At 40.1% G+C, this 14,102-nt stretch overlaps 1 protein-coding gene across 1 annotated transcript in view; it reads left to right on the forward strand.

Moving 5' to 3' along the window:
• The first annotated feature begins 1,069 nt into the window (after positions 1–1,069).
• Positions 1,070–14,102, forward strand: part of tex264a (testis expressed 264, ER-phagy receptor a) — a 77,207-nt gene continuing 64,174 nt past the window's right edge. Inside the window, exon 1 of the mRNA XM_080462046.1 lies at positions 1,070–1,566. Coding sequence (XP_080318172.1) covers positions 1,309–1,566 — 258 coding nt within the window. The 5' untranslated portion in view covers positions 1,070–1,308. The remainder of the gene's footprint in view (positions 1,567–14,102) is intronic.

The raw sequence follows: 14,102 nt of genomic DNA on the forward strand, positions 1-14,102 counted from the left end.
AAATTATTTTGTTCTTGTTTTTTCATAAGATCCTTTGAAGTGTCACAACATTAAAACCTCATTAACATTGCACAATGCTTCGTTGCATAATACATATTACCTTTGAATGAAAGCGAAGTTGAGCTATTCTTGACTGCACCTGCTTTTTGTGTGTGAAACAATCAGTCAAGTTTTCTTTACAACTATAGTTTCAAAATGATAGATCATAGTGGTATGATATAATAATAATAATAATAAAATGATCTTCATGCCTGCACTGCCATCTTTTTCTGAATATTTACTCAAAATGAACAAATTAAACTAGTTTGAGACAAAAACGCCACAGTACAATACAGTGAAGCAACACTTGTCTTTGTATCTCTTTAAATCCCATGAAGTGCAACAGTGCAGATTAGCTTGAGTTTCACAGGCTAGAAAACATAATCCTTCATACTTTCAGGCCCATTGAGCATACAGAGACACGACATGGTGATTCAGACTTTAGGGTAAAGTGAAGCAACACATTAATTAGACAAAAATGTGTTTTACGTCCCCCAGCTACCCAAACTTGTACTGAGGAATTCTCACTATGAACAACTACACTACTTTGCATCATGCTCTAGTATAGAACGTTTTAAAACTATGATAGCATTTTTTCCAAGTATATTTTGCATTGTATTCTCTATTATGTAATGTAGATGAGTCAAAAAGTCATACAAACCTTTCCTATATATATTTAATAAATGTAATTGTAACTTGTTTGACTGTTTTGTCTTCTTCTTCTTGTCAATAATAATAATTGGAGAATATCAGAAGTCAAAGTTGCTTGATCAATCATTGTTGTCCCCTTTCCACTGAGTTGAACCATCACAGAGAAAAGGTGGGGGTGATTCACAATCGATGCTCCTTACACTTTTGTCTTGCTAAGGCTCCGAGAGGGTTAGATAATTACAAGATATTTTAGTGATAAATCACACCGAGTGTTGATTTTCAAATGCGAGGTTTAGAAATTCAAGCCAGCCATTTGAAAAATACGTGAAAACCCCTCCCCCGGAAAAGATCAAAATGGTCTATCCAGGAAGCGCGCTCCACTGTTTGGGGAAATACCGTAAACAAACTGCCTTCGCGGTCTACTTTGACGAGTGTTTCGTCTTTGGTTGCAGGTGATCGAGCCAGGGAAAACGTCATTTCACGCAGTCCCTCGGCTAGACTTGTTGTCTGTGTTGTTGGCAGGAGCACAGTCCCTGCGTGTGTGACCCGGAGGAGGACGTTCGGCTCCGACACATTTTGCAGATCGCTCTGACTGCAGCTGGACCGCTTTGAAAGACCATGTCTGATATATTCCTGCTGCTCCTCATACTTGCCCTCCTGGTCTGTCTGATTGGGACCGTGGGGGTCTTACTGCTGTACTCGGGGATCCTGTCGGAGGTGGTTATTAAGACGGGCCCCCCTCCAATCAGAAATGTTACCATCGCTTATAAGTTTAAAGAGGGATCATACAAGGACTGTGGTGCCGCTTACACGGAGTGCTGCAGCATTGGGCCAAAGCTGAACTCCATCGCTGTATTTTACGATGACCAAAAGCAGGTGAGACCCCGAGAGCCAGCACCACAGGGTCGATTGTGTATTTACACTTGACCTCATGACACAACCACAAAACCCAGCGTACTTTGTTTCCTGATTAGATGTTACAGTGAGGGGGAGATATGTGCTGTTTGACCTGGACAGAGTCCCAAAGGTCACTCAGAAATTGATTGTATGTACAAGAAACTTCACTGGATTCTGTGAACCCAGTAAGATTGAACATGGGTGGGATGACACATGGTCCCCCAGGAGAAAAATCAGTAAATTTGACATGTAAATGGGGATTAAGAGATGTTGTGATGAGACATTGAAGGAAAAAAGTCATAAGAAATGGGGGAAAAAAACTTTTATTTGAATAAATTAAACAATAGTGGGCCACCACTGTCTCAGTTTTACACAGGAAACGCTGATGTGTCTCTTGTGTCCATATAAATAGAATTATTTGCTTTAAGTTCATAAACTGCATCTGATATAATAAAAATATAAAATTAGGATAGGATTGCTACTATTGCAGTTTCCTTTTTAATAAAGGGCTTAACATAACAAAATACATTTGAATTGTTAAAGTGGCAGTTTTGTCCAACTGTATAAAACACGCAAATATTTAACAGACTTCCATCTGCAAATATTAGTTCATCAACTGAAACTTGGAGAAAGAAGTCTCAACTTCTTTCTTCTAGAGATAAATTACAAAACACATCAGTACTGATGACACAGTAGCACCCTCCACAAAACAGAAAAACTAAAAACAAATCAACAAGATAGAAAGAAGTCACAGCAAAAATCCACAACGTTTATTTTTTTTAGACAGCAAATTGCTAAAGTGTGAAGAAAAAGTCTCAGCAGTCTCTAAAGAAGATGATTTAACTTGATAAAGCTTAAATGTTTGTCATCTGTTTATTTGAAAACGTTGAGTAAGGCAAGTTGAGAAACATAAGTAGTTTACAAAGGTGTTTTATTTCATTGCACATCAAATATTGAGTAGGATTTATAAAGCTAAAGTTCATAAAACTATCAGGTGAGCCTTAAACTTAGCCTTTATTCAACAAGTGTTAGCTCTGTATCGTATCACATCATAGTCATTCTTTTCCATTAACTTAGACTTGAATGGAAAATTATACAAATATAAAAAAACTAAACCTCATTAAACAAGGCATAGTTCATCCAATTAGATATAACCTGGTTCTTTAAATACATTGAGCTTTTTACTTGAACAAATTCAGCAAAGTGATTTAGGTAGGTAAAACCTCAAATCCCTTTGATTGGGTAGATTTGAAATATCATTATTATTAAAAAGAAATGTGTCTTGTCAATTTATCAGCTGCACTTTGTGAGAGTCTGAGATGAGGAAAGACAATACTGTGTACAGTAACTATAAAATCATGTAAATGAGCATTTACACACAAGCCTCCTTTTGAAGGAACTGAGTATGAATGATGAAACCAGTCAGCTGTTCAGTGCCACGTTGCAGTGTTGATATTTTTTCCTTCTCATCTGTGGCTTCTGGGTGTTTCAGAATTTGTCTGCCTCTGACTCAGTGATGGTAACTAGACTCCTACCAAGAAGGGCAGACACAGCCTCTCCCTTATGTGTCGAAACAATGTACGGGTTTAGGCAGAAAGTCTGATTGGAAAAGTTATTACAGGCACAATCTAGATGCAGTATTCTGTGAATTTGCTCTCATCACTGTGATCTCACACAAATTTGGCATAAAATGGTTTCTCCTTAGCTGAGAACCATGGCTGTTTCCTGCTTTCATGCCACATACCGCTGCTGGTCACGAGTTGTGTTTTTAGTCAACAAGACACGTCTGCATAACAGCTGCTTGTTAGACATGAGTGTTTGAGTTCCCAGCTGATAGGGGAACAGTATACACAGACGGTGTGTTTATTTAAAAAAATTGAGACGCATTGGGAATATCCTATATGAAGCTTTTTAAAAACCCAAACTAAATGTGCAGATCTTCTGATAATCAGATGACTTTGTTTTTCTTTTCTCAATTCTGCTGACATTGAGCGCCATGTTTACTTCGGTTGGGTGATTTAAGCCACCTGACAAACAGTGAGGCAAAATAAAGGCATTTGGCTCCCCGGCCAAAAGTTCTTGGTCTGCATGGCTGACAGAGGACAGAGTCACTGTGTCTGAGCTGCAGCTTTTACGTCTACTGAGCTAGATCATAATTTAGTCGTCCTTTGTGGAATAAGGAATGTGACACACTGGCAGGACAGTTTGTAATTCTGCTTACACCCACTAGTTTGTCTTTCCTTCTTCAAGTTAAAGCTCTTGGTTGCCCTGACTGTGAGTCACGCAAGTGGAAAGTTGTAGCAAGAGGCTAATTGAGTCACTTTTAAAACTTTTCTGCTTGTGCTGGAGTTTGTGGAAAGTCTGGATTGTAAGGAGCCATTACAGTGTCTCTCCATAGAGCAAATAGATTGCAGTACAGATCTCATGACTCTGGCTTAATGCAGAAATATCCCTGTGATGATGAATAGTGCTTCACTGGGCTGAATGAAGTTTCCCAAACACGCTAACTATCTTTGTTAAAGTTCAACAATTCAAACCTGTAAATGCTTAATCACATTTTGACTTGAGAAACTTTACTTGCTGATGCAGAAATAAAAGACAAAACATGTGAATTATGGGTCTGCAATAAAAGATCAGCAAATGTTGCATTGTGAAAGAATTAGATTAAGGTGTTTGGTTAGTTCAGGGGTTTTCACTCCATCACCCACATTTTAATTTTTTTTTCTTCTTTCCACTGTGTGTGTTCTATAATTCTCTGATTATTCATCACCCAGCACAAACATTAGATCAAACTGTCGGGGTGCCTTATTTCTGAGCTTTGCCTAAGAGGGATTTTCTGGCATTACTGTTTTATGTAACAAGACCAATACTGCAATGTAGTAAAGCCCACTGAAAGGGTTCATTGGATCAAGTCTTTTTAGTTCCTTTGTGTTTGTTTACATTCATTGTGCACAGTTGATGGTTTTACTTGTGGGGGAAACAGTGTGAGACTCAGTTTGGATTACAGTATTCAAAACTACAATTACACTGGTGTTGAATAAGAAACTTAACATTGTGGTCAGGTGATGATGTGCTCCGGTTACAACAGAGAGTGGTTTGGTGTATTATTCCAATTATTTTCTCACAGTGTTCATGGGCGCAAAATAATCATCATATAAACCACCAAAGAGAACAAATACAAATATTCATGTCGGCATTTCTAAATGGGGAAAAAAAATCACGTGTGGAGGTTCTTTTCCAGTTCCTTTTTCTTTGTGTGTTTCCTATTTTAATTTCTGTAGCGTTACTGCAGCTCTGCCATCACTCATGTATAAATCATGATGAGAGTTGCTGTCATGTATTATTACAACAGACAGCCACTTTGTATTTCTGAGACATAGCAGATCAGATGATTCAATTATGAAGAAAAACACAATGTTATGTGATTTTTATACTTGTTAGACATTCATTCGTAGTTCAACAAATGTATAAATATACCAAATTAATTCTGATATTTTGCATTACATCCATATTAAGGGCTCATTACTGGAATTTTGTATTTATTCTGATCGTGAATTAGTCATCGACTTTATTCTGTTCTCCATTAGGTACTGATTATGTTCTGTTTGCTGTACACTAATGGACACTAGATGGCACTCTGAGCGTTGAAAATAAGGTTGTGTGGGAGGCGGGAGACTCCTCAAAGCCACACAGATCTTTATAGTCATTTTTCTATAAAAGCTTAAGTAGTGCAACTCGACCTTGTCCACATTCTTTATTCATTTAAAAATGAGTTTTACATTAGGATTAATACAAAATGAATTTTGCAAAAGGACCTTGTTGCCGCGGCTCTACTTAGTTAGTTTTCACTCCTGGTGCTGGATCTTGGAGTGCGGTTGGTGTTCAACAAATCATTTGCATTCACCTCGCATTCATTGTATTCTAGTTCCTGTTTAACGACAGTTCCTGTTTAATGACTATGATGAAAGCCAGCAGGACTCTTGTCTCCCGAGGATGGGAATCCAAAGCTAACTCAGCCATTTGATCAAAGAGCAGCCTTCTGTTACAGTGGCTTGTTCTGTTGTGTTGTGTATGTGGCAAGTCTGGAAGCTCGTTGGACATTTATGGGCCATTTTATTGTTCTGGTCTGTTGTTGTGACTGTAAATGTTATTGTGGTAATACCTCGCACGGAATCTGAAAGCTCATCTTCTTGCTTGTGTATGCCCACTCATTCGTGCATGTTCACAAATACTCCATAACTTATTATTACAACAGCCGAAGGGATTGAACAGTTCAGCAGTTTGGATCATAAGTGTCAGCTGACTGGACGGTGACCCACAACATCAGAGGTGACGCTTTTAAACACACCAGACTGTCCACGGCAGACTCGCCTCAGGTTCTCCTGAAATGAAGCTTTGACAAAAGAATCAAACGATTCCTAGACTGGATAAAATGCACAATAAATCTTTGGATTTGGTGTTGTGTGGAAGAATAAAAAATAAGTGGCGGTATCTACGGTCAGACTGCTTGTCGAGAATGTGTGCATGTTCATATGTGTGTATGTGTCAGGATGAATAAAACAACAAAGTGCCCAAAAATAAGAAACTCAAAGTTGTGGTTTTATTGTTTTGTTTATTTTTTATATTCTGTAAATCGTCACCAATACAGCTTCATATCAAAACCATTATGTCATGTATAGTACTGTATATAGTGGGTATGATCAAAGTTTGTTGATACATAATAAATCTACACAGCATTCAGTAACTTCTGGAATCATAACGCGTTGTCTGTTTGGGGCTAAACTAAGGCTGCTTTTGGGCTCTTCCTATGATCTACTGAATCCCAGCTCTGGTGTAGCTTCTGATGCAAACCCACTCACGGCTCCCCCTGACAGGGAGGAGAAAATGAAGCACCATGTGTAGACTTGTATGGGAGTGGCATTGAGAGATGAGGCGAGGTGTGGAATTGCCTTGCAAGAAGAGTATAAATTGGAAAGAGTCTGACTCACCTTGAGAGCCTCTCAGTGCTCCAATTCATCAATCGGAATTTCAGATCAGAGCGCTGAGCATTGCCGTACTCCCAGTCAAATTTATTAGCATTTTACTGCCGCTTGTCTGTCGACGGCAACAACATGAAAGGGGGGCTTCTGGGAAGGGGGCTGCTGCTTTTAAAGGTGGATGTAATGTGAGAAAATAAATATGGTGGTACTCTGAAGTCTGGTCTCACAGGTCTTCAAGTCAATATTATGCAAGGCTGTGGACATGCCAGCTTTCCCAGTAGTAAAGCACCCCATTAATGTTTATGCGCATCTACTGTGAGGGAGATACTGTGAAATGAAAAGGCAGCAATCTGGACGGAGTCTATTAAATACTGTTTTGTTGTTGTTGTTGTTTTTGGTTTTTTTTTAACCCAGAAATAACACTGGATTGTAGTTGCAGGATGTCATTTTATAATGCGTTTCACAAACTGTCAAACAAAAAATGAAGATGCTCCCCTAAATGCTGACATTTTATAATTACTCACTGAAACAAGAGAGTGAAATATGTCTTCAGATCTGTCGCATCATAAATCTTATGACATGTATTGGATTTTTAGCCCGTAGTGCACCGTGCACTTGGTCCCACGGCTGAATATTTATCACATGCGCATGCGGGGATAAAGATGTCGAAGGAAGGGAGATGAACATTTGTGGAGGAGGAAGCAGGACTGTTCAGAGGTGGGTGGGGTTGGGGGTGCGGGGGGGGGTTCATTCATATTTCCTGTTAGGGAAGATTAACTCCCTGCTCTGTGACATCTGGCTGGAGGAGTGCCACACTGCGTCCAGCTGGCCAAGGAGCAGTAAACCAGCTCCTCGACTGTGGCGAAGGAAAACTGTGCCCTGCCTCCAGCAGGCTGCTTATCCTTACCAGTAATTATACATGCCAGAACTCCCAGGATGCCACGTGTAATTACCAGCTAAGTCTGAGCACAGCCTAAAGGGAAAGTGCTATGCTTGGTGGAAGAGAGAGAGCAGGAGAGACAGAAAAACAAAACTGAATCCTATTGGCACCTGACTTAAGGGGCCATTGAAACTTGTGTCTCATCACATCAACAGATTTAAAATCGGAGCTCCATACTTCAGGACCTACTTGCAAACGAGGACATATTGATGTTCTGCACTTTGTTGTTTGGATGAGTCTTCATTTTAGTTCCACAGCCATCATTAGCAATTATCTATTCAAGTGACCGACCACCAAATCAGTCAGCAAGATGGATGATTTTCCTTTGTGCCCGAATTGTAAAATGAAGCTCAGCTTTTTTGTAATCAGTTTCCGCTAACACCCTTTTGTTGGGATAAGCAAACTTGCTTGTCTGCAAATTCTGTTCTATTAATTCAGCTACAAAAGACCCATCACAGCATACCTGCAGCCCCAGCGCCATGCAGCCTTGTAAGTTTCAATTTCCTTCCTGGTGATTTTGTCTCTCCTGTCTCATTTGCCTGCGGGGGGGCCCAATGTCTTCCGCTAAGCCGAGACAGGTTATCGCTTTAACACACTGAGGCAAAAGACAGCTCTTGTTGAGAAACTGCTTATCCCGTAGTCCTCTGTTCCTCTTGCTCCCCCAAGTGTCAAGTTCTTTAGCTTGCTCACGGAAGTACCCCAAACACCATCTGTCTTCCTGTTCCAGATTCCAAAATCATACCGTGCACAGAGCGAGACAGCTCCATGGCAAAAGCAGTGGTGTGCATTGTTTGTGCAATACATTCATCTGAAATTTCTGGACTAGAGATGAAATGTGATTTTTGAGGCTGGGTGGGGGTTGGAGGGCTGGAATTGGCTCGCGTCATACTTGGCGGGCTGTTTTTGGAGAGCGGCACATTTGCTGTTTGCTGTGCTTCACTGCAATCGTTGATGTGAAGATGACATAGAGAGGCCCTGTGTTTACAGATTTATTGGCTGCAGAGCAATGAAGGACCCTTGTACAATCACAGTCTGTTTAACGCCATGCTGTCATAATGGTAAGCTCAGCTTGCCAACGAGAGCATCAAGCGCAAACATGCCATGTTGGGTTTCCGCTCTTGTAGTTTTCTTGCACCTTAAAGTTTCAGTGTCTTGATTTTGCTCTTTTAGTTAATGTACATTCAGAAATCGAAAACACACCCCGTTACTATGGAATGTGCTCATTCACTATGAGGGTTGCGTGGGGGACAACCTGCTTCACCAACTGAGCTTCAGCCACCTCGATAACAACACCCTGATAACCCTGAAAGAATCTCATGACAATAGTAGCGCTCACATCCACAGACTACTGACCGCTCATGCATGAGGCCATTATTTATTTGATGTCCTTGTTTCATGTCTCGTAGCAGTAGTGTCGTGTTGCATACACATGGTTTATATGGTTCATCTAAAGAGACAGCTGACGTTGTGCTCCTTCAAAGTTAATCACTCCCTCTCTGCTAATTTAGCTTCACATTTTGTTGATGGCCTGCTTGTCAGCTCTGTTTAAGCGAGTGTGGCGTTGGTCCGTCGTCAGGCAGAGTTTCATATGCTTATTAGGATTCTTCTTTGTGCTGCAGTAACAGCAAAAGAGAGACGGCCACTTGGTTTGTTTGTCCCTGTCTTATCTAACCTGCTAGGACTTCAGAAACTACTTGTTGTAAATGGGCCTGTGCTCAGAGCAATGCATCCCTAGTGGCAAAGGCCCAGAGGAGAAAGAGGAAGGGACCAAGAATCAGAGAGATGAAGAGAGTAAATCCTCATTACGTGTGTGCTAATAAAGAATTACCTCTGTCAGCTCTACCTTTTTATTGTTGGAAAGCCTTCATCCATCAAAAAACACCTCTGGTAGCCTCCAGCAAAAAATTGCTTTGAAATTACTTTTTCTCCCAACAGGTCCTTGGAGACCTGGCTGAAGAAAACTACTTAGAGATGGGAATATGGTCACAGCAGTATATGTGCAAGAAAGACGTGACTTCTTCTAAAGTTATATCTCCATGCATATAAGTATATATATTCCCTATCTATACCTATAACCATATCCAAACTTTACATTGACTTACATACATTTTCTGCAGATGAGGTGACCTTATTTTTAACTACTTTCTGTTGAAATCTAATCATATTCAAATTAAAACATGTCTTCATCAAGAAATGAGTGATTTCCCTCGTGTGGACCTAATTATCCTCTTAATAATCTTAATCCTCATAATAGGGGCGTGTTAACAGAGACCCAGACTATAAGTCTGTCACTCACACACACACACACACTTAAGCACATGACTTTACCAGAGAGAGAATCTTTTTGTATAGCTTGCAGATAGCCTAAGTATATATTCAGCGAATTTTACAAGCCACTTGTGACTGAATTGGTTTTTCGCAGCTTGGTACAGGCACATAATATGTCAGTGTTCAGTTTCTGAAGTAAAGGCTCCACAGTCTTTCCATTATCTAGCGCTCTGCTTTTCACCTGGACCAATCAAAAGCCACAGTAGGGCTTTCCTCAGCTACCTGCAAGAAATGGAGTCTCACGCTGTCTTTCAAAATACAGCTTTGGCTGTGTGGACACCATTGAAGATTTTCTGTCTGGTGTGGTGTTTGAATTTCAGACAAAAACAAAACAAATGTGGTGGAGAAGACAAGGCAAGTCAAGTACGTGCAGTGGTGTTCCTCTCTTTCCTAATTGCCTGTAGCCTGTGGGGTGTGTTATCTGGAGGGAAGCAGAGATGAGATGCAGTCAGAGCTGCTGTTTGTTCTTGCCACTGTGTGGGGTGTGAATGATAGCTCGAGCCCTGAATGATATCATTAGTGAACTACTGGTTTGGCTAACACACTCTATTCTATCAGTGCGGTGAGCATGAGAGATAGCGAGATATAAGATACTGAAGCTAGACCGTGGGAGGACAGTTGTTATCCTCTCTGTTTGAATGGTTATTGTTGTGCCTTATCATAGAGCACCAGTGTTGACAGGGTGCAGTTCACTCCAGAAGCCGTGCTGACAGCCCATACATTTGATGTATCCATGAAGGAGAGGGTGCGATGCAGACCAATCCCTCCACATAAATCCACCTCAATGACATAGAAAAAAAAATATGGCTATCCAGAAACAAAGGATTTAACTATATCAGAGTGACATAGTGTATCGACTTGTGAGATAAACGATACTGGGCTTTTAATTTGCCTGCTATTTAGAATTTTAAACTAGATTTTATATTTATGCTGGTGATCTAACTGAATAGTGTGACCACTGGGATGAATAACATTGGATCACCCCTAATGGCACCTGCGAAATATCAATTTGATAGTTTAATTCACAAAATTGCACGATTTGCTATAATGATCAAGCTATATTGGTGCATTCATGAGCAACTAGAAGGCGTGAGAAGTCTGTTTTCCCTCGAGGAAAAATGCATCTGAATACAATCTAGGATTTTCTCATTGGTAAAGTGGGAGGTTTCACTGAGCTCCCTATCTCCCATCAGTCAACATGACAGTGGATTTGCAGAGTTAAAAAAATGTAGTCTTTACACCAAAAAGATTCATGCTTCCTATTTATTGCTTGTGCATACTGGAGTAGCGCACAACACCCTCCCTCTACTTCAATGTAATAGGCTTATTTGTAATGAGAAAGTTTTAAAGAAATGGTTAGAATAGTTGATGGCTATATCAACGTAACGGCTGTACATCAAATGTGCATAAATGTAGTGTGAACATGAATTGTACCTTTGAGCTTCATTTCCCTCTTGGTGGATGTAGATTATCTGACAAAAAACTTATTTTTTCTAGACTTTGATAGCAGCAATAAAGCAGCACTGTTGAAGGCAGCCAACTTGCTTCATTAATGTAGTTTTGTGAGTGCTGTAAAATGGGAAAAGGCACTTTCTTCTTCTTTTGGGTTTAATGGCAGTTTGCATCCATAAAGTTGCATCACCACCATCTGCTGGTTCTATCTATCTATCTATCTATCTATCTATCTATCTATCTATCTATCTATCTATCTATCTATCTATCTATCTATCTATCTATCTATCTCTCTATCTATCTCTCTATCTATCTATCTATCTATCTATCTATCTATCTATCTATCTATCTATCTATCTATCTATCTATCTATCTATCTATCTATCTATCTATCTATCTATCTATCTATCTATCTATCTATCTATCTATCTATCTATCTATCTATCTATCTATCTATCTATCTATCTATCTATCTATCTATCTATCTATCTATCTATCTATCTATCTATCTATCTATCTATCTATCTATCTATCTATCTATCTATCTATCTATCTATCTATCTATCTATCTATCTATCTATCTATCTGTTTCCCACGGCTCTGGACATCCCTGATGACTATTTCCCTCGCTCTATTATCAGCAGCTTTTTTGTTTGTCACTGATGACCGTTTCCCCTTCTTCTTCTTTTGCTTTTTCTTCTTCTTCTTCTTTACTTGGCATCCGTGAAGTTGCACTACCACCATCTGCTGGTTCTCGCTAGTCCATATTATTCCCACCGCTCCCGCCAAAAAACAAGTGTGTGTGTGTGTGTGTGTGTGTGTGTGTGTGTGTGTGTGTGTGTGTGTGTGTGTGTGTGTGTGTGTGTGTGTGTGTGTGTGTGTGTGTGTGTGTGTGTGTGTGTGTGTGTGTGTGTGTGTGTGTGTGTGTGTGTGTGTGTGTGTGTGTGTGTGTGTGTGTGTGTGTGTGTGTGTGTGTGTGTGTGTGTGTGTGTGTGTCTCACCTTCCCAAGTGGTAACTATCCCAGTTGACTGAAAGAAGTATATGCGAAAACAAGCACTATGGTCTTATTAACTAAATGTTGTTGCTTGCTTATTATCATGTTCATAATGACAGCGTTCTCCATCTTTGTTCAGTTTTGTATATTTCTGAGTGATGGCAGATGTAACAATACAACCATAGGAACTCTGAAATAAGTCACGAGAAAAGAACGAATAGATCCGAATATTAAACATCATCCTGGCATACATTTGTGATTTTAAGACAATAAAGCCACACAGTTTAAGAAGTTTTTCGATCAAAAACAAATATCAGTGTCCTCGTGGTGCCACAGAAGTCACGAGTCATGTTGTTTTAGTGCATCATGTTGAGACATTTCACCAAGCAAAGCTTCCCATCTGTTGTTTATACTCAGGTTTTATCTTCACAGACAGTTAAAAACGGTTAGAGAAATAACACATAATCCCACATAATGAAGCATGTGGGACGATGAAGAGGAAAAACTCCCTTTTTTAAAGGAAGGAACCTGGAACAGATTCAGAGGTGGTGTACATCTTGCTTGACTGGTTGGGGTTAGAGTAAAGCAAAAAAGAAAGGACGAGAAAAAACTCAACAGCAATTAGGGCGACAGCTCAGAAACATTTAGCTCCTCATTGGAGGTTTTAAACCTTCAATTGGACTGTGACTGGTTACCATATGAGCGTATGTTGCCACAAATCCTACACCGAGATGCAGTTTTTAAGATTACATTTTCAATGGGCACAGATAAGTTTTTTACCTTCAGATGGTGAATGTGTAAACGGCGATCTCGTTCTAAACTTTGCCCATACATCATTCCACAAAGTGAAGCTAAGATATTCAATTGTTGCGCCAGCAGGAGAAACAGTGGATGACCTGATTGTTTTTTCATGTGTCGATCATCTATTCATATTGAGTGTACTATTAGATGCTTATCTCTCAAACTGGATTGGCAACCCAATGACAGGATACACCCACTTGAATGCCTCGAAGGGCGCTTCAGAGCTTCAGGGGCTTTCTCTCTTTCTGCTTTCATACATTTCAGATCACACTGTTGTGAATGCTGATTGTGGAGCAGCGTAACTTCTTAAGGATGTACAACAGTGTACAATAACAAAGTAAATGAATAATCATTTCCCTGTATAAAATTCCAAATCTACAATTGCATTCTTATACAGATTTTACTCTGTTTGCATGTTCTTCCTGTACTTGTATGGTTAGATGGGTTCAAAACAAGTATGAGCCTATTGCTGCAATGGTTTACTTAGACAAACTTAACTCAGCCACGGTAGATGTTTTGATTTGCGGTGACTCGTTGCTTCATTGTGAATAGATCAAGTATATGACACGCAGTCTGCTGTGAACAATTCCCTGTCAAAAGCAGGTGATCTGTCCTCTTTGACTCAGTGTTGAACACTGTCAGGTGACAGTGAGGATTATCAGCTCATACTGCACAGACACTGTCAGTCATTATTATTACCCACATGATGCAGACATTAGGAGGCAGTGAGGGTGAAGAAGTGGATGATCGAATAGATATATCTCAGCCAAACAGCAGCCAGCAACGCTAAACAACAGCGCAAAGGCTGCTGGATGAACAAAGTAGGACAGCGGGAACAGTGCAATGTAGTAGCAACACAGTGCAGTCAGAAAATAGCCCCGAATGTGAGAAATGAGATGGAAAAGAAGGAAATGCTGAGGGGTTTCGATGTGATAATTATGCATGGATGCCAGGGACATGAAGATGAGTGTTGCTGGCATCCATCTGTGTCCCCTTACTTCCAGCCCTGCCAATACAGAC

The sequence above is a fragment of the Lipophrys pholis genome (genome assembly GCF_963383615.2).
Source record: "Lipophrys pholis genome assembly, chromosome: 4".
NCBI classification, from domain to species: Eukaryota; Metazoa; Chordata; class Actinopteri; order Blenniiformes; family Blenniidae; genus Lipophrys; species Lipophrys pholis.